The 27,090-nt window shown below is 36.6% G+C and overlaps 1 protein-coding gene across 3 annotated transcripts in view; it reads left to right on the forward strand.

The window, feature by feature from the left end:
- NBAS (NBAS subunit of NRZ tethering complex) overlaps positions 1 to 27,090 on the forward strand; it is a 181,970-nt gene that overhangs the window by 23,692 nt on the left and 131,188 nt on the right. For all 3 annotated transcript variants that reach the window (XM_075497913.1, XM_075497916.1, XM_075497915.1), the window contains 16 exons: positions 3,269 to 3,332; positions 4,776 to 4,969; positions 6,067 to 6,324; positions 7,099 to 7,224; positions 8,382 to 8,533; positions 9,276 to 9,410; positions 9,682 to 9,760; positions 10,512 to 10,616; positions 10,921 to 11,057; positions 20,575 to 20,658; positions 21,303 to 21,456; positions 22,875 to 23,060; positions 24,061 to 24,234; positions 25,210 to 25,343; positions 26,066 to 26,128; positions 26,681 to 26,803. In XM_075497913.1, the coding sequence (XP_075354028.1) occupies positions 3,269 to 3,332; positions 4,776 to 4,969; positions 6,067 to 6,324; positions 7,099 to 7,224; positions 8,382 to 8,533; positions 9,276 to 9,410; positions 9,682 to 9,760; positions 10,512 to 10,616; positions 10,921 to 11,057; positions 20,575 to 20,658; positions 21,303 to 21,456; positions 22,875 to 23,060; positions 24,061 to 24,234; positions 25,210 to 25,343; positions 26,066 to 26,128; positions 26,681 to 26,803 (2,168 nt within the window). The remainder of the gene's footprint in view (positions 1 to 3,268; positions 3,333 to 4,775; positions 4,970 to 6,066; positions 6,325 to 7,098; positions 7,225 to 8,381; positions 8,534 to 9,275; positions 9,411 to 9,681; positions 9,761 to 10,511; positions 10,617 to 10,920; positions 11,058 to 20,574; positions 20,659 to 21,302; positions 21,457 to 22,874; positions 23,061 to 24,060; positions 24,235 to 25,209; positions 25,344 to 26,065; positions 26,129 to 26,680; positions 26,804 to 27,090) is intronic.

Genomic DNA, 27,090 nt, shown 5'->3' on the forward strand with positions numbered 1-27,090 from the left:
TCAACTCCATATTTTTCAAGAGCCCTATATTTACTTTTACAATAGTCTTTCTGTGTTTTAGCTATTACCCTTAAACTTTAAAAAATAAGAAAAAGAACCAGTTGTGTTGGAATTTTTCATGAGGCATTTTGGTGCTAAGTGGGTAACACTTGTAGAGGTAGACTGAAATGCTGTTTTTAAAATATAAGTGGGGGCCAACACAGGTAACTTTGAATGGTTGAAATGAAATTCTGCTGGATGTCTAATGTACTCTTCTATTCCTCCCTCAAAATTTACCTTACCTTCTGCCAGATAACGCTCCAGAATAGTTTGTTCATCAGATTGGTACTAGTAACTCACATGCTTTCTACAGGTATTGTTTGCAAAACTGAGTAGGGGAACTTAAGTTAGGAATTGCCCAGACACTGGCAAACTTTTACATGACTAGTGTGAATTTAAACACTGGGAATTGAAAACTAATCAGTTTTCAAAGAAAATTCCAAATAACTAATACACTGTCTTGGTAAAGATAACACTTCATTTTAATGAGGAAAACATATCTGCATTTTGAAAAGTGACAAATCTGAAATGATGCACGCTAGTATGCAAAGTATTCTGGTTTTACTCCCATTAATTTCTTGACTAATAGGTATGGAAAAGCTTTTCACTTGAAGGACCATGTGTTATGTTCTAAACTTACAAGACATGAGCTGACATTAAGTCCAAACAGGGTAACCAGTCAAATGGGATCTTTGGTCACTAGACACAGATGGCACAAATTACCACTAATATTTCCTACACGGTATTGATCTCAGACGGTTTTATTGTACATAAGTGTGTTTCTTATTAGAAAATTATTGTAGGATGAAACATTTGCTGCGTAGTAGTAACCAATTATGTTTTAGTGCATGTGCTGATTAATAAATTCACATGTTATCAAGAAATATTTGCGGTTTCTGATTCTTCTCTGTAATTTCCTTTTGCATGGTAAATCTTTGTACAGTGTATTGATTGCTTTAGGAATTCCAATACAAAAATATTTCCTCCAGTTTTTGTAGAATGTTTTAAATTCTTCAAGTTTATGTATTCATATGAAACACAGACAGCTTTTCCCCCACACCATATTGAGTTTCTCCTCAGTCTATGCATTGCACAGTAGGCAGCATAAGGTCCACAACAAAACAATTCCTGACATTACATATAGGCACAGGTTTCTATAATGAGGAAGAGGACAAAATGAAGGCAGACATCTTCCTTTGGCTATCATGACAACAATGAGGTTAAAGGAATGTTTTCCAGAAAAATTGCAGGATAATGTAGGCTAAAAACTTTGACTATAGGAAAGACAAGTCAATACATACCTGTAGAGATAATGGTATGTTGCCATCCTGAATACCACTGGTGTGGTGTTACCTTTTTGTTCTCACTGCAAGGCTTGGCAATGTGGCTGTGTTGTTGTGTAGTGTAAGTTTTGGTTCTTAACAGCTAAGCAGGCAGATCTGGTTGGGCTGTATTGACTGTGAAATGGTACTGGGTCTGGCAGGGATGGAGTTCACTTCCTGCATAGCAGTCCATATGGTGCTAGGTTTTGGATTTGTGACCAAAACAGTGCTGATGACACCTCCGTGTTTTATCTATTGCTCAGCAGTGCTTACACAGCTTCAAGGCCTTCTTTATTTCTCACTGTCCTCCCCCAATGAGTAGTTTGGGGGTGCACAACAACCTGGGAGAGGACACAGCCTGGACAGCTGACCCCAGCTGACCAAAGGGATTTTCCATGCCATATAATGTCATGCTCAGCATAAAAACGGAGCAGGGGGAGGTTTTGTGTAGGTAGACATGGCTCAGAGACTGAGTGGGCATTGGTCTGCTTGTGGGAGGTGGTGAATGATTGCCTTTGCATCACTTGTTTTTCTTTTTTATTTGCCTTTCCTTTGCTTATTAAACTATCTTTGTCTCAACCCACAGTTGCTCTTGCTTTTGCTCCTCCTACGCTCTCCCCTGTCCCACTAGGGAGGGGAGTTGGCAAGTGGCCGTGTGGTGCTCAGCTGCCAGCTGGGGTCAAACCATCACAGAAATGTAGTTCCAAGTTTATTTGGGAAAGTACTTTTAAAAAACAAACAAACAAAAAATCCAACTCCAGTGTTGGCAAAAGCGTTGGGTGTGTATATGTGTCTATGTATGCATATCTATCTATATTTATCTCTCTCTATATCTTTGTATTTTTAACATACATTTCAGATTTTTTTTTTTGAGAATACAGATTTTGCTCGATGTTTACAGTGAATTGTTTTATTTTTTCTTTGTTTTTAATGATAATAAATATGTATTCTGAAGCAGTTTTCAGGACTTCATCATCTAGTGAGGGTGATCTAAAGGAGTATTACAGTACTTGACTGTTTTCAGAATGATTTTTATAGGTGAAATTGGTGTCCGAGTATAATGGATATTTTTGTGATGTGTGCAGTTCCTACTTAATTGTCACCCAAACATACTTATTAAGTTAAAGTGGTCTCATGATTACTTTTAATTAGTAGACCCCTCTCTTTCTACTGAAAAATTAAGCTTGAAAATCACCTTTTGTATGACCCAAACCTGCTTTGGTTGTCTGAGCTGTATAATCTACCTGCAGTTAGGGGTAGGATCAGTGTCATCTATGTTTGTGTAGTTCCCACGTATTCTAACGTTGCCAAATAAAGTTTAAAAAAACCCAAAACAGTAACAGCTTACTAATTCCAAATGCTGCAGTGCATCATTAAATGATGCTGATTCCCTTGCTGCACTAGTCTTGAAAGGGGCTTTATATTTGTGAAAATAACCAGAGTACAGGCATACAGCACTGTACTAGGCTGGTACTCGGGAGCACTACACAGAGCAAACAGGAGGACTGTTTTGGAGATTCTTGTTTTATATGCTTGCAGTCCTATGTATAGACATGCAAAACAAATGCTTGGTGGGATTCTAAGTGCTGGAGAGCCTTTATTTCAGAAATCTGTTTAATGCTGACTAGGCTAGGTCTGATAGTATTCTTGTTTTCTAATATGGCGTTTTAAGAATCCAGCAGTCTATTTTGCTATGTTTTTGTTTTAATTTAACTGTTTAGAGAAGAGTACAATGTCACTACAGCAGCTGTATGTTTTATGTTCAGGAAAAGTTTGAATTTATGTGGGAGCATTTTCATTGAAAAATGAGTGGGTCAGCAATAGAATAAATACACAGATTGTCTGTGTTTAAAAAGATTTACTTGCATATAATCCTTTTTTTTCCTCTTGCCCTATTTTTTTTTTAGCCAGGTTATGATGAGATCAATCCAGACTGGAGACTGTCTAGTGAAAAAAGAAAGAAAATAAAAGGTATGTGGTTCAGTTAGATCATTATTTTATACCACTCTCTAGTTAAAAGTATTTACACAAATATACAAAGATCTGAAATGGCTTAATTAAATCTCAATTAGAATAGTTGCCAAAATTGTATGTATGATTTGAATTTGTAACATGGCATAGCTAAATGCATGTCACAATAGTTTGTGTGTGTGTGTATATATATATATATTTTTTTTTTTTTTAATCCTCTCTTAGGAATTATTTTGTAGCTATAACCATATTTCAGTTAGTACAGGACTTCATTTATTATTAATCATGCGATAATGACTCTGGAATGCTGAATATTCAGCAGACGTCTCAGCTTGTATCAGAAGTCACTACACGATAATATTGTAGGTAACACATTATTAGAGTTCACAGTCTAAAAAACTGAACTTAACCTTTTCATTCTATGAATGTCTAATAAATATTGAAAGCTAACATATTTTAAAGAGATTAGTTTAAAATTCTGAAACAAAAGGGCTTTGTTTTCTCTGACTGGTTTTGCCTCACGTCAGTCTCTCTATTCTTTTCCCAAAATTCAGGCTGCCATGTGGAGCCATTTATCACCTGGTTATTGCATGGCTCTTCCAAGAGTGCAGAGATCAATAGCTGTTCCATGATCCATTCACTACTGCTTGTATATATTTATATTAGTAAAAAATCCCTGTTTCTTTGTACTATTTTTCTTGGTGATTCTCTCTTTGGGTTAACGCATCTGACCTCCATAGGTGCTGACTAAGCACTGAGGTGGCAGAAAAGTGATAAGCTGATCTGTTTCTCAGTGCTGTTTGGGTAAGGGTGGTTTTCATCAGAGAGGTGGGAAATTACAGTGTAGTGAACAAGTTGAGTTAACTCTGAACATTTTGTCCCAACATCCAGTTACCATAACCAAAATAGTGTTAGAAATGACACGGCTTCCATCTTTGGTTGTGGTGACTCTTTTTTTTGTTGTTTAATTTTCCTAACAACCTCATCTTGTAGGCTGTTTCAGAAGCCTTGTACAAGGTTGTCACTCTTCCTCAAAAGCAGCGTAACCTTTTCTGGTTTTCGTCAGTATTATGTTGTAGCCAGGGAGACTTGGTTAAGGATGGTCTGGGAAGTATTGAAGCAGATCTTTATCAAATACTTAAAATTTGTCGTGTTTTGTGCAAATAAGTCTGTATACTCTGAATTCTTTTACCAAATAATATTTTAAAAAATTAAGTCCACAATTAAGTGGTTTTCCCCTCAACAGCTTTCGTTAATGCAGAACTGATTTAGTAAAATATCATTGATCTAAAATATAAACTTAGTGAACCAAGGATGTGTATACAATAATAAATATTTAAGTTGGGCTGTCAGATGAAATCTCTTAATAATTGAAGTCACTTCTGTTCTTATTTGGTGTTTAAAGTTATCTTCCTTTGTATGGCGCTTTCTTATTTATTTTAGATAAAGAATCCTATTACGCATTGATAGATGTAAATTGGTGGGCAGATAATTCTGTCATCCTGGCTCGCTGCTCTGGTGCATTGACTGTGTCATCAGTCAAGACGTTAAGAAACTTGCTGGGAAAGTCATGTGAATGGTTTGAGAGCTCTCCTCAGGTCACTTCAGCTCACGATGGAGGATTTCTAAGTCTGGAGGTGAGGAATGTGCACAGGCAGATATCTTTTTGGAATGCTGTAGAAACAGTTTGCTTTTCTATATGTAATCCTAAGGGTGGTGTGTGTGTGTGTGGGGGGGGTATGGTTTAAAAAAAATATAAATTATTATTACTAATAGGAAACAGAATCACACTTCCTTATCTCTAAGTAGGTATTGAAGGGAAATTCTGGACTTGCTGCAATTGAACTGCCTAATAAAAACTTAATTGTCAAATAACTTCTAGAGAGTAGATGCAAAACTCCTAGAAGGCTGAGTCTTAATGAGAGGAATCTTGCTGCAGGAAACAGTTTGTGTCGACAGTTTTCACTGCTTTATATGTTAGTACATTTGAAGAATACTGCAAGCATCCCTCTCCCATTTTGAAACAGATGCCTCTTACAGAGGGAGTATATTTAAGAGAAATGAAGAACGCATTTAAATTAAGACCAAGCCGTGTAAGAGATCTATTTTTGTTCATCTTTAGTAGGATTCTAGGAAGGAGTAGAACATAATTTTGGTTAGGCAGTTGACTAGGAATTTTCTTTAAAATTAAGAAAATGACTATTTCCAAAGGCTTGCACTGAAATAAGTCTTAAATATCTTTAAAACAAATGTTTAAAATAATATTTGTCTGAATATCTCAATGCATACCAAAGCTTGCATGTATGTTTTTGGAATGATTTGTGTTATTCTGGAAATCGGATCTAGCCAGTGACCGGCATACAGAAGACCTTGCTTTGGATAGCTAAGAGTTGAAAACATTGCTGTACATTGCAGTAAGCTATGTAATGGTGTACGAAGATGTCTCCATAGTTCTGTGTTGTCCAGGGTGGTGTAGGACATGTAGTGTAATAGTGAGTTACTATTCAGTAGGTAAGGGATGAAGCCTCGGATCTGGGAGACAGACCCAGTCAGAGTTTGTGGAATATATTAAGCAAGAAGATAAATAAAGGGTTTAAAGGAGAAGGGGAGGAAGGATGTTGATTCTGAAATTTGAAGTACTGGAAGTGGAGATGTACTCAATTCTCACCAAACTAGTTGAGATGTGGTAGGTGGATGCTCCATATTCTACCCTTAAGAATTGTTTTCTGTGCAGTGTGAGATAAAACTCGTTCCAAAAAGATTACGCTTGGAGAGCAGGCCTGGTGATGAAGATGAGGGAGAAGATGACTCTGACTCAGATGATGAAACTTCTGCGAAGGACAGATACTTCAGCTACCTAAAGCAAGGCCTGTACTTTGTGACAGAAATGGAACGATTTGCTCCTCCACGGAAACGTCCACGTACTATTACAAAGAATTTCCGCCTTGTCAGTTTGAGATCCACGACTCCAGAGGAACTGTACCAGAGAAAAGTAAGTATAGAGGGAAAAGTCATATCTCTCATGATCAGCTTTATTTAGGAAGAACTCTTTATTTTTCTTTTAATTCTTGCTATATTAAGAGAAGGATTTAGGCACGTATTTCTAAGGGTCTCTTAGTTTACAGTGTAGTGTTACCTAATCGAAGGGATCATTGTCTAAAACTAGCATTATAATAATTCAAATGAGAGGATGTTTGCAGGTCACTGAGGAGACACTGCATCATTAGCTTGGCCAGACTTGGAAGTGTACTCATGTGAGTGTTTAGAAATATTGAAAGACTGGCAAATACGTTGAATGAAATCAGTTGAGCTTGTTACTGGCCAGGGAATGGGTTAACTTATGCTCTGATGTGAATGTAGTTTACTTGCGTGTTTTTTCAGGCATACATACAAATTAGGCCTGTGACTTGCTCTTGCTGAAGAACAGATACTTCTTCATTTTTATGACTACTCTAGGCAGTACTTTGTCTCAGCCATTTCAATTGTTTCAATGCTAAACCAGCCCGCTCTATAGTTGTTAGAGTTTCCAGGGAGTGCTGATGTCATACTGGTTACCTGAATAACTTCTTCCTTTTTCTTGAGGAAAAAAATCTCTGATTTCCTAGAGGTGTCCATCAGATCTGAATCTTACTCATCTGTATCTTGAGCCATTCTCTTTCCTGCCTGCTTAAGCATACCCACAGTAATTATCCCTCTACCTGTTTCAACACACAGAATTAATAATTGATTGTTTAATATGGAAATTTTCATGTGCTTGCTTTTTTAGATTGATAATGAAGAATATGGGGAAGCTTTATCTTTGGCTCAAACATATGGCCTTGATTCTGATCTTGTGTATCAGAGACAGTGGAGGAAGTCGGCTGTTAACGTCGCTTCAATTCAAGACTACTTGGTGGGTTTGTTTTTTGTGACTTTCAGGCTTTCTTATCAGAATGGCTGTGTTATTTTTACAGATATTGAATTCTCAGTTGTGTTCTAATTTATACAACATAAATTGATGGCAATTTGGAGAGCTGTCCTACAAATTCCATTTCATGTCATGTGGAACAGAGTGATGTTAAATTAACTGAAGGCTAGATCTGGAGAACTTGGAAGTTAATGTGGAAATCTTTCCTTTCAAATATCTTCTAATTTCTGTTAATAGCAGCTTGCTTTTTCTGGTGTGATCTCTCCCCCACATGCAGCAGTAGATTGTTGCCCGGCAAATGAATAATAATAATTGGAAATATAAAGCATTTAAATAACTTCCAAGTATTTTAGAAGATTAAATGGGAAGGTGAAGTTGGTGTCAGTAGCTATGTAGCCAAGTTTGAAGAACAAAATTTACAGTGAACTCTGCTCCCTGTAACCGGAGCTTTTCAGTAGAATTCAGTGTGGGGTTTTTTGGCTTGGAAGAAAGACTTCAAACTCAGCAGACAAGCGTTGTCAAAGATGTACAACCTAATGGTGCTGTAGGGTAAAGTCTTCCAAGAGATCGAGAAAAATATAGTCTAATTTTTGTTTTTTCAAGTCAGATATTAATTGAATGTCAAAATATGACTTTTACAAGTAGCCATTCTCCCTGTGCTATGTAATCTTAACTGAAGATCGGCAGATAAAGCCAATAATATTTTGTGACCCTGGTGTGTCCTTTCTGTCACAGAATCCTATTGGCATGTGAAGAGGTTGATACTGAAAATTACTCTAGTGCTATTGTGGGATACACTCGATTTATAACAACTGCATTTTAGCCCCAAAACATCACATTTTATTTAGTGTAAGGAGCAGTGATACTAATTAGGGAATACAAATAATAACTTCTGTTCCAGTTGTTGTGAAAGTTCTGCTAAATAATTTGGTATTCCTGTGCCCTTTTCTGCCACATATACTCTGAGGGCATTGTTTTTTGCTTTCTTACCTCTTTTTTTTGTTGGTTCACATTGTCAGTCATCAGGTTAAGTTGACATTTTCTTAAGTGGAAGAAACACATTAGAAGATTTTAGCATCTCCAGTTTTATTGCTTTGAATTGAAGCATATAACATTGTGTCTATGCTCTTGCTCTTGGACAGAGCAAAATTAAGAAGCGCACATGGGTTCTTCATGAGTGCTTGGAAAGAGTTCCAGAGAATGTGGATGCTGCTAAGAAGCTCCTTCAGTATGGCTTGAAAGGCACAGACTTAGAGGCTCTTGTGGCCATAGGAAAAGGAGAAGATGGCGGCAGGTTTGTAATGCTTTGAATCAAACTATTCTAAAGATGTCCACAAGGTACTTATTCTCATTTTACCTTCGTAAAAGGTAAAATCACTGTTTATTTTTTACTGCGTTTTCCCTCTTCTCTGGGTGCCCTTTATTTTATTCATCACAGAGAACTTCTGATGTCACTATTTTTCTATGAGAGTCTGTTTCTGTTGCATCTTCTGGAAGCTGCAGCTATCCCTATAAATGTGTTCTGTTGTATGTCTTAATTGTTGTAATGATCTGTTGTTCAAGTGGGGAGGGGAACAAAGCAAAACGCAGTGCGTCAGTGGGGAAATACATGCAGAGACGATTCTCTTCAGTATTCAGTTCCTGGTGGTAGAAACAGAAGAGGCTGTTCTTGTTTTGTCCCGTCATCTAATTGTATGCTGTAGAGCTGCTGCCAATCCCAGTGGAATTTAGAAACGTTCATCAGCCATCACGGCTGTGTGGTTGGTGGTTTGGGGTTGTTTTTGGTTTGTTTTAGGGAGAGGGTGGAAACGAGATGATGCCTCTTGTTGGCTTGTGATGAGTGCCTGCTGCTTTACAACAGCAAAGCTCAGTGTTACCATTTTCTGTAAAAGTTTAGGGTTTTAGTCAAGACATAAATGGAAAGATGTGTTAGTACGTTTATTCAAAAATTAGTTCGTCATACCATTTTGTTGCTTGCTTTTTTTTTTTTTTTTGGTTTAATCAACATTGATAACATTGTTGGTTTCGTCTTCCAGATTTATCTTACCGGGGGAGGTGGACATTGAAATTCCCTATGAAGACTTTTTGTCACCAGATGAAGAAATGGATACTAGAAAAGAAAAAGAGACCAAGAAGCGTCACGAACTGCTATTATCAGTAAAATTCTCAAAGTAAATGAAACGTTACGCCATGATGTATTCAGAGTTACACGTTTATTATAACTACACAGTTGCAAGAACGTAATTACTGTCATGTATGTTATTCCTAATAGGAAAGCAGTTTACATTTTAATTGGCATTATATTGTGTCAAAGTTCTCAGTTTCCTTAATTTCTGGATATATTCCAGTGCACAAAGTCATTAAAATGTGTAACCATTGTTTTCATATGCACATGATGTACAATATCAATTGCAAGCATGAAAATTCCTGTTTTGAACACAGGCTGACACTGGAACAAAAAGAACTCTGCCGTAGCAGGCTGAAGCTGTTAACTTATCTTGATCGCCTTGAAACCTATGAGGTGAGGACACTTGGTAACTGGCTGCAGTTCTTTTGAGTTCTCATTCCATAGGTATTCCTGGAACTTTTTCGTCACATCATCATATCTTTTTTGTTATATATTGTAGTATTAATGTTTATAGTGGTCTTGAAATGCTACAGTCTCTCACTTGAGAAAAGTAAGCTGTTTTCTGTTCAAGCTACCATGTTTCTTCTGCCTCACTGTTGCAAATGGCCAGCTTCTATTGTTGAGAGGTATAGTTGGGCAGAAGCCTGCTTTGAACATACCGTGTCTGCAGGGAATTAAGTTGTGCAACAACATAGGATGTGGAGTTGGTGCAGGCTTTCCTTCTGTCAGTCTAATTAGCAAGTTCTATTCAGATTCTCTAATGAATCTTTTTCTTCCATGATGTTACTGAAGTGAAAGTTTTTGGAATGTCAAACTGTATTTTGCTTAGTTTTTTAACTTAAACTTTGTAATTGGCACTAGTCATGTAATGACTTTTACCACATCTCTTTGGAACTAGTATTGTCTAAACCCTAATTAATATAAGGCAGAGAATTGTCTTAGCGTGTCATTCAAAATGCATCTGTTTTTTTCTCACTGGAACAAATAAAAAACAGCTGCATGCTTTTCTACATCTCATACTTATTCATCCTAAGATAAAGAAATGTGTAGGCTTTTTGATGCTTTTTAAAATCTCACGTAAAAAACAATCTTTTGTAAGTTGTGTGGTGGGGTTTTTTTTCTTTCCTTTTTTCTTTTTTTAAAGGAAATCCTTGGAGGGCCTCATGCAGCTGAACAGCACTATGATGGCGAATTCTTCAAGAAGTTCAGAAATCAGAATATTGTACTTTCAGCAAGGACTTATGCTCGGGTATTAATATTTATTTTGCTAGAAGGTAGTTTTGTTTTGTTATTGCTGTTTTCACTTAAGGGTATTTTTCCCCCCCCTTTGAACTTGGTTGAATCTCAATGGGAATTTAAGAGGTGGGGGCTGTATTTGCTTAATTGTAAATAAATAAATGTGGTGACCGTGAACTCTTCTTTTTTTTTTTTAATTGCTAAATAAAATGTTACAATTTAAATGTTCGTTGCATGACCTAAGCTTAAATTTCCTGCTCATTTTCAGTCTAAATCAGTCTTAGCTAGTTCTGCAACTTAATGTTTTTGCTTTTTAGGAAAGCAATGTCAGAGCCCTGGAAATTTTGTTCACTTTCCATGGATCAGCTTTACTTCCACATAGACAGGCAATTCTCTCCAATTTTCCAGAGACTACTTCACCACATGAATATGCTTTCTTGTTGCCTGAAGCTTGGTAAGGATGCATCAATGGATATTAATTAAAAAAAAAAAAAGATTTTTAGGTTAATACTTAAATTATTTTCCATATATGGCAATCTGCTGTTGGTTATTACCTGGAATCAAGAGAGCAGCTTTGACTTTATGTAGTTGACCAGTCTTCATTTTCTGCTTTACTTTGTGCCATTCATGGAAGCTTTTTGGTCTCTCTTGGTTATTATCAGGAAAGTAGGGATTTTAAATGTTCTTGCCTCCATCATACATAAGAGGAAGTATGACCTTTTCTGACCTGAAACTGCCCAGATTTTCACAGGTGTAAGTACAAGTCTGTAACTGGTTTGTAGTAACAGCCAGCATTAGGAAATTAGTAATGCAAGTGTTTAGCTCCCTAGAAGCAATTACGTTTTTCTGGATTTGTTTTGAAATGTAATTTAACACTTAAGCAGTCAGTAAATTCAAAATCATTAATCTCCTTGTTACTGATTCTTACACATCTTGCTAAGGTAGAATTATGGAAAGTTTTAAATCCAGACTTTCCTACTCTTTCATTTCAGCGTAAAATGTTAGTTTACTGCCAGTTTCATATACATTTTCATAAGAGAGTCTTCCTTGAACATCATAATAATGTTCTGTGTATTAATTAAAATAATTTTTTGCTTCTAGAGTGTTTCTTTCAAACACTTCAATTATGAAAATAGTTTTGAATCATATTGTTCAGTGCCAATAAAGAATTGGGGAGATTTCATTATTTAATATTTTACAATAGGACTTTGAAGCCTTACTTCAGAGGGATAGTTTTTGGAGTAGCTAATAGAATTTTTTTTTGTGGTCTTCCAGCATAATAGTTTTTTTTTTTTTCCCCCCACTTCAAAGTTTTAACAGTCCCATTTGGATAATTCTACATGTAGAAGAGGTTTTTTTAATTCAGCAAGTTTATTCCCCTGACATTTTTCCTAGCTTACAATATTTGTCACTTTTGTCCTTTCTGAGCAGAAGCTAGTCTTTATTTCATGATATCTAATACTCACTAGTGCCCTTTTTATTGTGTTGGTAGTATTAGGAACACATTTAGTTATTTCATTATGGTGTGAAAACACTTATTTTATCCTTTTCTTTAAGGTAACAGTTAGGACCATGAAGAGAAATTATTGCAGTGTTTATAAAATTGGTAAAATATATTTCAATTGTTCTCTTCTGTTTTGATAAGATTTATAATGTAAGAGGGACGGAAGAAGGGTGGTCTTAAATGTGGTTATGATAATTTCTTGGTGTTCATAAGCAGGTTCCCCTTCTTTCTGAAGAGTTGTTTTTTTTTATTTTGTTGTTGTGGTTGGTTGGTTTGTTTAAGAAACTAACTTATGTGCCAAGAGGCAAAATGACTGTTAAAATAAAACATTTCACCAGTGATCTAGTAGTAAAGATGTGAAGTTATGGGTTAAGAACTTAGTTTTGTCTGCTGTTGAAAAATGGAAGTATATAGTTTGAATCTTCATTCCCATGGCAGACAGAACGTTCCAGTGCTAGGATCAGGTACGTGCAGGTTCTCACCAAAACCTCAGGTTTTGGGTTTTTTTGAATGGAATGAGTCTCCCGTCTTCCACCCCCCACCCCCCCACCCCCCCCACCCCCCCGAGTCCAAATAGCTTCAGCTTCTGGAATTCTTGTTTCATGTGAATCAAAATGAATTCACATGAATCAAAGAGAATTGAAGTTCTTGGTCATTTTAAGTGAGTTTATTGGGCTTGTTAGTTCTAGCAATTATTTTTTAAATGGGTTGTTATATGAATAGAATTACTGGCATTCTGTAGATAGGTAGTTGTTGCTATGAAATCCAGTGTAAATGAGTGTGCTATCTAGTTTATGTCTAAATACTGTGTTCTATAGAGAAAGAATTTGCCTTAAATTAAATGATTGAACAAGGTTATGATACAACTTATGGAACTACTCATTCCCACATAATATTAAAGTTGCAAGTACTTACTGTAATTAATAAACTTCTGAACAAAAGGAAAACATTGCAAAAATATAAACCTCAGTGTTTTAATTGGTAGAAAAATATTTGTAGCAGTACGACTTACTGTCTCTTCAGCTTATGCATCTTGTAATTACAGTGGTCTTGGGATAAGGGGTGAGAATAATTCAATCTGACCTCATGAACTTCGACTCTGGACAAATCTTATAAAGGATTCTGAGTCAGGAAATGGCCTAGTCTGCTTTTCCTTTTTAAATTTCATGCTGTTGCAGTTATGAAATAGGGTGTATGCTGGATATCGGAAGGATTTTCTACTTTCAGCTGCAAAAAAGACAGATATCTCTTGTGATTTCTTTTAGCGCATTGTTTTTCTGAACATTCAAGGCCATAATTGTCTGTACCAAGAGATTCCACTAGGGAACCTGGTTGCTGTGGTACATGTGATGAGACCACTAACATGGACCAGCTGCACGATAGTGCCCCTGTTAAGAGCGCAGCCTGCCCTGGTGGCCTTGCTTCAAGAACACCTTGTTCATGTCTTGCTAATACCTCCCCTGCTCGGCCTCCTGCAGCTCAGACCTCTTGCTGAGCAGTGTGCAGCTCTGGAGGCAGAAAAGATTTTGGAGGAAAAAAATACTGTAGTTTGTCTTCTAGGTCTTCATATATGGCCCTGTGTGTATGTAGGATGAAGTACTGCTGGGAATTGTCCATATTGTGTCTGTGTATGTGGAGCACTTTAACTGATAAGAGAGTCGGTTCCCAGTTGGAGCTCTGAGGTGACACCTATGCTTACGGAAATTCACCGTATTGCTCTGTGTTCTGTTACTTAGTTCCTCCATCTATACAGGAATCTGGCTGAGAAAAAACTTGAGATTGTATAGCAGGTGCTGCCTTGTTTGTGCATGGAACGGGTGAGGTGGGACAAATAGGCACCTCTAGCTATTGCCAAGGCAAAAGCATTGAAACACAATTGCTTGTTGTTAGGAAATAGATACTTACTTTTTTCCTGTATCAGCTTTTAAAAAGTCTCAAGTGGTAGATGTCCTTTTGTTTCTCATTTTTGGCACATGCTTTGTAGCTTAGCATCTTTAGGGGTCGCTCTCAGAACTGTTCAGGAGGAGGTTTATAATGTCTGAGCAGAGGATTTATGTATTCATGAGACGCTCGAAAAGACCTGCGAGTTATGTAAGCTCAACAGCTCCCGGAGTTGAGAAAGAATCTGAAATACTAAGATGCATCGGTGGCTCTACATGCCTTTTGGCTTCAGATTGGTATTGTGATAGACTGACATTACTCAGTAATGTGTTTTTGCAGAATTGCGATTGTAATGTTTTCCTACTTCTTTTCGTATTATTTCTTAGCTTCTTTTATAATGATGGCTCCTGAATCTCTGCTGTCTCTTAGTCATGGGGATTCATGCTCCTTCTCAAAGATCCATCAGATGCACAGACTTCATCTGTTAAGACAAGTAGAATGAAGGTGGTAAAAGTTTAGGCATTCAAAGGAGATGATAGCTCTTTGTAATCTCTGTTTTAATAGCTACAGCTAGCGTTCTTAGTCTGTAGTTAAGACTGTTGCCCCCAGGTTTTCAAAGGTGATCTCGGAGAAAAATAATGCCTTACCACCATTATAAATACATAACTAGAGTCTTTTTCCTTTTCTTTTAATTTTCTTATCCTTTTTACTACATTTAACTGCGATATTGCAACATTATTGCTCACATTTTAAACTCACAGAAGTTGGGAAATTCAAATGTATGGTTCCCTCAACAGCCATAAGTCTGCTATATTGCACATTACACTAGGAGTAAAAATCTTCCCTCTAAGATAGCAACTTTTTATATGTTTCTGCTTTTTTATTCCCTAACTTTCTCAAATACTGGTTTTCAGTTGTGGCTTAAAGTGAATTTTTACTGGAGAGTTGTGGATGCACTCCATTTGCCTGATGAACTGGGGTGGGAGTGAAAATATCTTCTAAAAACTTAGTGAAGCTTTTAGAAGCTGAAAATTTCCACATAGTAGACTCTGATCTATGAATAGATAAATACTACACAATTAATCTAAGAAGTTCATAAGCACTTAACTTTGCCTTTTCGTAATGATATCTTCTCCTGAACTAGGTTTTTAGTTATTGCCTGTGGCACTGCAGTTTCAATAAAGCTCTTACAGCTTCATCTCTTCTCTTCTTAGTATATGTATGTAAATAGGTTTGATGACTGAATGTCTGCAGAACTGTCTAATATATAGTCCTCATTTTTTCGTATTAGTTTTTTTTCTCTTCTGAAGCTGAACTGCTTTTGTTTTTAGCGTAGTTCAGAGGAGTTCGTGTTAAAAGAATTAATCCCATGGTCAATTCTTTTTGTTTGTTTGAATTCATTTGTATAGTGCTACAGTGAAATAAATAAGAAGGGCGTAAATTTTATATGCACTTCTCTTCCTTTGCACTAAGGGAAGGAAGAAAAAGTTTAGAGGTAGAGGGATCAATGTAGTTAATATTATTTCAAGGATGTGTGTGGAAAAAATAATTAAAAATCTCAGATATTACCTTCCCCTTGAAGTAGAAAAAATAACTTTTGAGGGAAGGATTAACTTGTCATGATGGTACTCGTGTTCCGGTCTGGATTGACTTCTGGTAGGAGCGGGGAATGTCCATGTAAAAGTTAAAGAAGTGGTTTGGCGGAAGAGGCTCTTCTGCAAACTGGCCTGTGTGGGGATCTGGGAAAACAGCAGGAGCAGCTCACTGCAGCCAGAAGGCTGCTGCAGAAAGCGAGCTGCCGAAAGTACTGTAGGTGTTAGTCATGAGGAGTTTTTGAAGAGGAGAAAGAGAACTTGAAGCTATGAGGGAGCCATGGAGAACATGAGCTGACACCAAGAAAGGAGGGAAGTTTCACAGGAGCTGCTATGCTGGAGCCGAGCTGCCAGTCAGAGGGGCCTAGACAGGCTGGAGGAATGGGCCAGCAAGAGCCTTGGGGAGTTCAAGAAGAACAAATGCGAAGTCCTGTTCCTGCAACTGAAGAAACTCTTGCAACAATAAAGGCTGAAGACAGACTGGCTGGGAAGCAGCTCTGCTGAAAAGGACGTGGAGGTCCTGGTGGGCACAAGCAGGACGTGAGCCAGCAGGGAGTGCCAGCAGCATCCTGTCCTGTGTGAACAGAAGCACAGCCAGGAGTCTGAGCAGTCAGACTACCACGCTCGTTCAACTGCATCTGGAGTACTGGGCCCCTGTACAGGAAAGACATCAGTAAACTGGAGCGAGCTCAGCAGAGGGCCACCGAGGGGACTGGGGACTGGGGCCCTTGAAGGCTGAGGGAGCTGTGTGTGCTCAGCCTGGAGAAGATTTCAGGCGGGCCAGTGGCAGCCTTTGCGTACCGTTCTACAGCATGGGAGCTGAACTATGCCTGTGCAGTTTATCCACAGAGCATTAACAGGATTTTCTTTACGTTTCTGGTTTGTTTATGCCTGACTTGTCCTGTCTTCATCTACCATGTGTGTCTTTTGCCTGCATAGTCCTGAACTGTACCTTGGCTTGCCTTTCCCAGTCTTCTCAGAAAGTGTATTGCTGCTATCATCTTGCTTGTTTGTTGCCTTTTTACAGGGTTTAGAACAAAATTTCTTCCATGAACATTCATTATGCTTTATAAATGTGCAGTTCTGAAGGAGTATTTTCACTATATGGTGACAGACAGCTTTGATCTTTCTCAGAGTTCAGCTTGTATCTTTAAAATAGCCTATTTTGATTTTGTGAAAGCTATTGCCTCACAATTTTAATTGTATACCTCAAGAAAAAAAACCACAGCGAGCTTCTAAACTGAGGTTGTGTAGTGTTGGTTGACTTTTCTGCTGTTTAGATTATTCAGTCTAGGTTGTTTTAGGAGAAGAAAAAGGTTCTCTTCCTAAACTCTATTAAAGGTTAACCATGTCATTAAAACATTGCTTGATTTGTCTATGTGAAATCAGATATAACTTTTCTTCTCTGGTGGCAGAGTTGCTTCAAAAGACCTGTCATGGCAATGTGCGCAGCAGGAATTCCAAAGGGTAGTTAGCTCTGGCAGCCAAAAGCAGCTGGGATACCTTTCCCACTAATTTATGCGGATCTGTGTTCCCAAAATGTGTGGTGTTTTTGGCACTCTGTTTTAGGCACTAGCTGTACTTCAGTCTTGAATTTGTTACATGTCCTATGGATATTTCGGGAAAATGAAGAGCTTCTCTCTCTGCCCATGACTTTTGTATTGCATAGTATATTGAATAATAAAAGCCTAAAAATATATGTAATCAGTTATATAGTTGCATTTACTAATTGACGACTAAACTGCTATAGTGGTAGAAAAGAATGTTTTCATGCAATATGAAAAATGCAATATATATCATAGCTGTTTAAGACTATCTGGGATGCATTTCTTATTATATTTCATCCGCAGTTATAGAATAATTGTGACATAAAACTGTTTCAGAGCCATAAGATTTCAGAGCAACAGAAACTGGCATTGATTTCTCCATTGCTGAGAAGATACAGACTTTGGACAAATGAGTTTCTGGATTAAATTAAAAAAGAATATTTTATAAAATAACTTCTCTTGCAGATCCTGTATTATGTACAGCTATATATGTTATATATAGCCTACTTTTAATGCCTCTGTATCTGTATGTAGTGGGATTATAGAAGTGCTAATTTGAATGTGAAGTCTAAAATAATTTACAGTACACCTAGAGAAAAATATGGAAATCATAAATTCTGGGAAGTGTACCAGTGTCAGCAGGGGGAAAAGAATATTTGAAGGTTCAGGATTTTATATTCCTCTTACCACAAAACATAAATTTGAGATAATTTTAAAAATAAATGTAATAAAGTTGGAATCAAGCACACTCTTCAAAAACATTTTGAGTGGATAACGAAACCATTTTCTGGAAACACTACCTTATTTCGTAGTTCAATATCTTTCATATATAGCTTTCTCACCTCTAACAGATCAAGACTTGGTGTCTTACTTAAGTGCGTTACCCTCGGAACTATTCTGGTATGTAACACACAAGCTTTCAAATGCAGAATTAGTGTTTATAACATTATTTTTTCCGACAATGGGACATGATTTATAAGAAAAGAAAAAGCAAATATTCATCTACGCCCAAAATATTTTTAGAAAAAACCCCAAACCTGCTCTTAAAAATGTGCATGTCTTTCAGTAAAAAGATTGTTTCCTAAATGTGTTCGGGCACATTGCCTTTTGCCTTGGAGTCTGGATTCAATGTGCACAAGTTTACAAGGAAAAAGATTTAAAAAAATTTTTCTAATCTTCAACTAGATGAGTCTCAGAGACAGGCCTGCTGTATGAAATGCTTGAAGGAAAAAAAAAACAAAACAAAACACAGAGTTGCCATTGGTAATAGAAAGAATTGGACTCTGACCTTAAAACAGAATTAGACCTTCCTCTTTTGAAAAACTGAAAATCTCCTCTTACTGTTATTCTCTCATGGGAGTTCTGCTACAGTTTTGCAGACCAGCTTCTAAAATGAAACCCTTGTCTGTCCTCTGCTGTATAAAAGCTCTTGTTTTCTCATTTTAACAAAACAAACCAAGAAAAGACCCTCCCCAAACAAAAAAAAAAACCCGAACAAACCAGCCAACCGCCCAGTCCCCCCTGAAATGTCGTCTTAAGCCTACTGGGAAGTGAATGGAAAAATTTTACTATGAAAAGAAATTGTCTTGGGCAATAAAATTTTGTCCGGTTTTCTCTTATGTTTAATAGAGCATACAATCAATAATGCTCTCCTTTCCTAACATAAAGACCTGCTCATACTGTCTTGATTTTATATTTTGGAAGGGAGTGTTAATCACACTTCGGCTTTTCTGTTATTTGACATTTCAACTGATAAAGAGAACTTTTTCACTACAAACTGGGTCTTCCATGATGACATTCTCATGTATGACATTTGAAATACAGCCTTATTAATTTAGTTTATGAACTCAGTTCTAAACATTAATATTTAAAATTAATTGATAAATTATGTTATCTAAGACTTAAACAAACAACAGCCCCCCAATCCCCAAAATACACGGGCTGATCAATCTTTCCAAAATGACAGAGTGACTTTATTCCTGGTGCTTATACCATAAATGTTAATTTGGAGTTTTCTTTATTAATAATTTTTCAGTGGTGTTACTACATGGTGCCTAATTATAAAGATAATTCTGGACGGTTTTGTACAACTGAACTGGAATTGAACGCAGATGTTACTATAGCTGACACACAGGAATTAGCAGTTTTCCATCTTCTCTCCTCCTTTCTTTTGACTTTAATAGCCTGCAAATCTGTCTCTGCCAATTTATTGCTGGATTTCTACTGCGTGTTTCCTTTGGAGGGTTGGAATTACTATGGATAAAACACAGGGTATTATTGTTGGTGTGTAGAGGAGGGAAAGGAAGGGTGGCTGACCTCCTGGGGGAAGAGTGTGTGTGTGTGTACAGGGCAGGGCAGTTAGTATGGACATGCCTTGCTTTGTTAAATGTGTTTAATGGCTGTTGCTAAATGAGATGGAGTTACTGATTTTTAGTTTGTTGTTTTGACTCTTAACTATATTGTGAAATTGATTTGTTTGTTGGAATTTTTTAGCTACTGAGTTACAGTGCTGCTCTTCAAGGGATGAGAAGATTGTGTCAGTTGTTAATTTATACATAGGGATTGTCCATGTAGTATTGCTATTGCTGTTTATTATCAGGGTCAGGAGAAAATCAGTGAGATGTAAAATAGTTCATTGTTCCAGTATGCTGAAACTTTAAAGTCTTTACTTTGTACATGGTTTGTTTATTATTTCTACAAATGCCAGAACCTATATGGCTCTTCTCTTCTCCCTTAGTTTATGTTCTGTGTAGTTTGACCTGGTTTTCTCAGGTTTTATGCTGCTTAAACAGCTAGCTTACAACAGTGAGGCATAAGCAATCATTCTAGTAATAACCTGTGGTGTTCCTAAACTGTATTTTAAACAGACTTTTTCTTTTTTCAACCTCAATATTTAGAGAATGTTTCACTGTGGAAGCTTGTAGTGAGAAAACCACATTAAACTTAATTGAGAAGATCAGTACAGCAGGGCAGATCTTGTTTCAGTTCAGTACAAGGATTTGTGCTAAAATTTGAAGAATTATATAATTTTTTTTTTAAGCTGTGAAGTTCGTAGTTTTTTGCTTATTTCAGTCTTCCATGACAGCATGTGAAGTCAGAATACTTACTGAGAAGCAGTAAAAATACTTAAAGCATGTAGTGGGTTCCCCCCCCCCCTTTTTTTTTTTTAAAGGTATGGTCAGTAAGAAAATCAAATTTTTTTTTTGTTTTAGTTGATCTTTAATGGTATAGGTAGAAAACGTGTTTGTACAGATAATATCATACTGGCAAAATCACACTTGTATAGCTGCATTAAGAAGTGATAAATCTTAAAGAATTGATACTGTAATTGAATTACATGGTTATTATGAATTCACTGAAATACTCATGTATGCTTTGTATTCCATTAATTGAATGCCATCACAATTTAAAAAAAAAGTTTTTTTGTTTGTTTTTCTGTTATACCAGTTACAAGCAGGGGACATTGAAAATTCTTCCTTGGAATGAGCAGAAACATCGTGAAGAAGACTGGTGTGAAAAAGCAGAATGCAGGTAAGTATATAGAAAAAGCAAAAAGTTTTTTCTATATTTATGTGCCTTTCAGATAAAGACTTTACTTACTAATTCTTAAAATGTGGGAAATACCCAGTAGGACTCACTTCTTATTTTAGTGCATGCTAACTTGTATTTTCAGCTTTCTTAGTGAGACTGACTGAGCAAACAGTCTTTTGTGTTACAGCATTGTGTTCAATGTGATTATGTGATAAGTAACTTTCGCACATGCGTGTGAGCAGGGGGTGAGGTTACTGTTGGAAATCCTGATTAATTTTTTTCCTTCTGCCCTGTTACTTGTCAACTATAACGTTATCGTAGTAACATTAATGGATCACAAAGCTGCCTTTCACTGTGTGAGGAACAGATGGAAAGCAGAGGTTGGGCATACCTGTGTCTTTAGTAGAGAGGATTCTTTCTTTCATGATCTATTTGATGTTTGGAATCTCTTACTAGTTACTTTGCTGACAAAAATTAACACTTACTGTGATTGGCATTTGAGTCTCATCAAATTATTGGTGTAATGGTAGGTTGATTGTATCATTTTCTTTCAGAACAACCAGAACTTTTAGGAAAAAGACTGATGTGAAAAAAATGCAAGCGAATGTATACTTAAACCTATACTTTTTTTTTTTTTTTAAAAGGATGATTGTTGAACCAACTTTACAAGATGAAGGTGAATTTCTATATGAAACGCAACCTGAGTTACTGAAGTACAGGACTACTGACCTTTCAGTAGATCTCGTTACCGATTGGTATTTGAGCAGAGCACAGGAAATTGAAAAATATGCAATGCAGGTGAGAATAGCAGTGAGGAAATGATGATGGCTGACTCAGGCTGATCAGCCTTCTTCAATGGAATCCTGTCTTAATACGTATTGATGGGATGCTTTTCCCTCAGTAATATACACTGTGTCTCAATTGTCATTATGGCTTTTGAAGTATTTGCTTTTTCTTTTGCAGTGTACTTATGCTTGCTCTAAAGTTTACTCAGCCAAATAATTGATCCATAGGAATGAATAGGAAGCCAGTAGATTCCCTTTCACTTGGCTTACCATAGCAGACAGTAGCACTTTCGTAGTCCATGAAAAATGTTTACCATTACATTTTATGTTTGTAACTGAGGGAGGGAATGTTGTGCACAGGGTGTCAGGAAACATGTTTTATTATCTTTCACATTATACTGTGCCATATATATTGATATGTGGCAGTCACATGTGTCACTCATATGCCAATATGTAGTACTGTCACGATTTCTTCCTGGCAGGTTTATTGTGTGTCTGTGGGACTACCATGCAGCTTATTTTTGCTTTATTTTCTTCATATTTTAAAAATGTTTGAAGCTCTATGCGGTAAAGATAAGCATTGAAAGTAAGAATAGAGCTCATCATTGACGTACTCCAGTATTTTATTGCTTCTCAAGCCAATTTAGCTGTGCGAAAAAGAGGTTGGCTGGAAGTATCACTATGAGTTAATTCTGATGGGCGAGTTCTTTTATTCTTCAAGTTTGCAGTACTTCAAGGCTCTTTAATCATAGTTCCCTGTGATCTTAACAGCCTATCAGTAGGTGTGGAAATAAAAGCAACTTCCAGGGATCAATTAAATTACTAACATAAATGAAATTGCGTTCTACTCTTCCAGACTTATGTCTGCCTCACTGAATACGTATAGCCAATATTGCATTCTTTGAAATTGAAACAGAATCTTTCAATAAAGGTATTTTCAGTCACCAGAGAAAAAGACTGTCATTATCTTCTGTGAAATAAAATGCAACAATTAAAATTATTAACTCATGGTCAGCTAGAAGTGTCACATTACATACAGAGGTATGTATAACTTCAGTCAGTTAACTGGTTATCTTGGTTTAAAGCAATCCTTCATATTCCATGCCATGAGATGAGGTGATGTATCTCTGTGTGTAATCCCCAGAAGGAAGAGTATTCTCCTAATTTACATGCATCAGTAGGATGCATCTAGGTCAAAAGCCTATAATGACATCATCTGCTAAGATTAATCATTTTATTTGGTCTTTATAAAGCTGAGAAGAGCAATCCGTTTAGGACTATACAGTCCACAAAAACTTCTAGGAACTTAGGATTGCCTATTAAGCAAAAGGAACAGGGAAAGAAAATAGACACACAAACAGGACACAGATTGGACTTGAAGTTGTTTTTTGGGAAACAGTTGTACAGCATGGGGGGTTTATTATTTTTCAGGTGGACTGTGCTCTGTCCCTTGTTCGTCTTGGCATGGAGAGGAATATTCCTGGTCTGCAAGTGCTTTGTGACAATCTGATCACTCTTGAGACAGTAGTTTATGAGACTGATGGTGATCGAACCTTAACTTTGAAGGAACTTGTGGAGATGAAAGACATCGAAAAGCTGAGATTGTTGATGAAGAATGTAAGTATTTTGAATAAATCAGTAAGTATACCTTGATTTCCAGTAATTCAGGTTACCTTAGATCCTGTGTATATAAAGATAATGTTAGTGGCTGATATTTTTTTTTATCATCCTCCATTTTTAATTCAACAGTTTTACTGTTCCTTTTTTGTTGTGATGGGGTTTTTATCTTTTTTTTTTTTTTAACAAGTGCTAAAATGGCTCAGTTTTCTCAAAGACCTGTTTCTTTGTCCTACGCACAGGACTAAATGTTAATAAATCCAGTCTTTTGAAAGCTGTGAATTGCTTTTTCATTGACCCTTTCTAAAGGATCTTCACTGTAGCTGTTGATAGTGCTGCAGATACAACAAAATTGAATGTTTTCCTTGGATGTTTTTTGGTTTCTTTAAGTATTGGCAAAAAAATCTTAATATTTGCCTCTGCAGCATATGTGTGTTTTTCATCTTCTCTGTGTTCAGCCTGTGCATGGCATTTCAGAATAGAAAAAGACCTTTTAGAAAGGTTGAAAAATACCTAGAGATTGAACAGGGCTCTGAAATTCAGTCAAAGAATATGTAAGCACCAGAGGAGAATACTCATGCGCTTGAAGCTCCTCAGAATTTTCAAGATTTTGCTAGGATTTATGTAACCACTCATCATTTGTTTTTCTGTCTTGCATTCTTGCATACTGAAAGTAATGCAACTCTGACATGAATGCAAGCCGATCTTCACTCATTCTGAAATTTCAGGAGGAAGACAGCTAGACTTTCCTCATGTAATGGGCTTTACTCCTCTACTGCTTTGTTTCCTTTAGCCATTGGGTAGCAGAAAGATGATGGATTGTTTCAGTGCTTCATGATGTAGAGATCTGTGCAGCAGCGGTGAATGTCAGGCTTCAGCTGTTGTTTGTGATGGGTGAAGATACTGTTTCAGTTATATTGATCAAAATGTTTTGTTTGTTTTGGACAATGAAGCTGAACTTGTTCTTTTTTTCCTCTCTGTAACTCATTGTGCTTGCCAGTCCTCTGATGAAAAATATGTGAAGAATGTTTATCAGTGGATGATCCCTTTTCTCCACCGCTGTGAAAATCAGTCTCCTGGTCTTGCAAATTCACTTTTTAAAGAATATTTAGTAACATTAGCAAAGGAAGATCTGACTCTACCTCTGAAGATATTTCGGAATTCAAAACCTGCTGTAAGTATAGAGCCCTGATGATTCTACTGGTTTCTCTGGAAATTCTTGTCCTGAAGACGTGAATTCATAAATAGGGTTAGTTCATCTTCTAAATCAGATCATCTCTCTGATCTTTCCCTTCTTCTTGGACTCGGGATCTGTTGTGTTTTAGAAAACATTAATTAAAAAATATCATAGCATAAGTTATGATGCAACTAAACTGTCCTTGATGAGATTGTCAAACTAATGTAATTATGATCTTGACCTAGTAGAACAAAAATTATTGTAAAGATTCTTCTCTGAAATAAATTTATGGTGATGTGTTTAAAGTAAATTCCTGGCATATTTGCTTTTTAAGAAATGGATATGAAAGAGTTTGATCTCACTAATATTTTTTTCCTGAGGAATTTACTAGAAGTAGATTTCAAGTTATTTCTCCCCACCCCTCTCTTTCCACAAAAATGTAAATAATAAAATGGGGGCCGTTTAGGATGGAGCCAAGAGTTCAATGAGTAAGGGTTGAAGTTGCCTTCCATGTGAGTGTTTCATGCTGCTTCTACAGTTTAAATAATTATTCCAGGGCACGTAAGCACATTTTTGCATACTGTTAAACGTTGTGTATGGATAGAAGTCAACCAGTGAAGAAAAAACACAGCTGTTTTATATATATTGATACTGTTGGACATGTTAAATAAATCTGACAAATGTTTGCAGCAGTTGCCTTCTGCCCTGCACCCTCTCCACCTCTCAAATTCATAAAGGGTATAATGGTGTACCACTGTTCTTTCCACTGTCTCCACTGCGGGAAACTAGCCAAGTTATGTTTCAGGTTGTAACTTCAACAGGTACTTCACTAAGTTGTTAGCAAGAGCCCTTCTAATTACAGCTAAAGACAGTTTATTTACTTGGAGTACACATCTTTTTATATTCAGAAGAAACGTAGCTGTTGAATTAGAAACAGAAAACTAAAAATAATGTGGTTTCTTTTCTTGTTAGTGTCAGCAAAAGATTATTCCTGATCAAGACCAGCTTATGATTACGGCATTGGAATGTATTTATAGTTGTGAACGAGATGACCAGCTCTCTCTCTGTTACGATATTTTGGAATGCCTTCCCCAAAGAGGATATGGGTAAACATTTTCAGCTAGTTATTAGTAAATATTTTAGATATGTGAAATATAGTTGTGAGTTAATGCTTTAAAAATAGTTGTTAAGTCACTAAAGGGTAGGTAGTTTTACTGGAATATGCTGTTCCTATCTGAGTTGCAGTGGTCATACGTACGCTCGTGCTGTATATGTACTCTACCAAGTAAGGCAACAAAACATGATTTAAAGTAGCAGCCCAGACAAAGGCTTCTGTGTTAGTTTCTTAGACTTTTATATGCTGGTGAATTGAGACCAAGTGTTAGTGCTATCGTACTGGTCTTGTTGGTCTTGTTACACTTAGTGGCATCTTGCCACTTAGCTTATAAGCAGCAATATGGCCCTGTGAGAGAGATCTCTATATGGAAGACCTATGTGAAGGAGAAGTAGTTATTGAGAAAGTGAAAGCATGGGGATGTAAACTGTTCTCCTAATATCTTTTACATGTAGGAAGAAGGGAGCCTGAGAAAAGTATAAGGAAGAAGGAAAAGCTCTGTTCTTGGGAGACTGAGGAACCTTCTCAATTTTAGCTGTCCTTCCAGCAAGAAGGCAACAGTTTTAATCTTTTTAAGCAAACATATATTTGATTTTTCATCAAGAAATGTTTCAAACTGCTTATCTTTTATAGCTATGTAATATGAATTATATGAAGAAATTACAAGAAGTATAGAGATATATATTTAATTTTAATTGTATAATATCTTTGCAGGCCTGAAACAGATAAAACTAACACTCTTCATGATGAAGTAGATGAACTGGAACAAATCCTTAGGTATTTAATTTTGCTAAAATAAGTAATGTATTCTTTCAGAAGTCACTAGGCATAGCCAAGAATTTTTTTATGACAAGAAAGCAGCAAGAATATTTATCTTGTTTTTAGTGCTGTCGACAAGATAATCTGTAAGTTTTTTATATTCAGAACTTAGAAATTTTGAATGGTTTTAGCTATTTGAATATTATAAAACTGCACAGATTTTTTTCTTGGAATAAAAGTGTTTTGGTTGTTTTTTTGTTTTTCTTTTTTTGGAGGGAGAGGAAGGTTACTTCTGAAATATCTGGGGAATTTGTTTTGCTCTTGATACTCTGTAATGCTTTGAGTGATCAAAAACTAAAAGTTACGAAGCTATGTCATCAGGTTATTGGTGATATGCATTTACCCTACAGTATTAATTTTTTTTGAGTAAATAATGTTACTCTGGCTAATTATACTTTATGGAGACAGTTTGCATTTGCAGTACATTGTCTGAGACAGCTTTAAGACTGCTGCAGCAGAGGTAGTTGTACAACTGTGCAGAATTAAAAAATGTTGACTATTCATTTACAGTGTGTCAGAGCTGTTGGAGAAACATGGACTTCAGAAACCTGTTTCCTTTGTGAAAGACACAAAGGACAATGCGAAGGAGGCACGGAAGCTGATGATTAGGCTGACAAGGCACACAGGTCGCAAGTTAGTATTCAAAGGGGAATGGGAGATAATAGGGAAAGGACAGTAAGGTAACAAGTACTTACTGTCAGAGAGTGTACCTGCCTGTTTTGTTGCAGTAGGGAACTGTAGTGTTCAAACTGAACGTGGTGTACATAAACCACATTTGTTAAACTGATGATTAAAATGATCAGTGTTTTGGCTGCATTCTCCACATTCAAAAAAACTCTGTCTTGCTTCAAACCTGTTTCAGTATGTTGGTGTTCAAGTAAACAAGCCTAAAAGGCATACTGGCTGCAAAATACTGCAAG

The sequence above is a fragment of the Mycteria americana genome, chromosome 3 (assembly GCF_035582795.1).
Source record: "Mycteria americana isolate JAX WOST 10 ecotype Jacksonville Zoo and Gardens chromosome 3, USCA_MyAme_1.0, whole genome shotgun sequence".
Lineage (NCBI taxonomy): Eukaryota > Metazoa > Chordata > Aves > Ciconiiformes > Ciconiidae > Mycteria > Mycteria americana.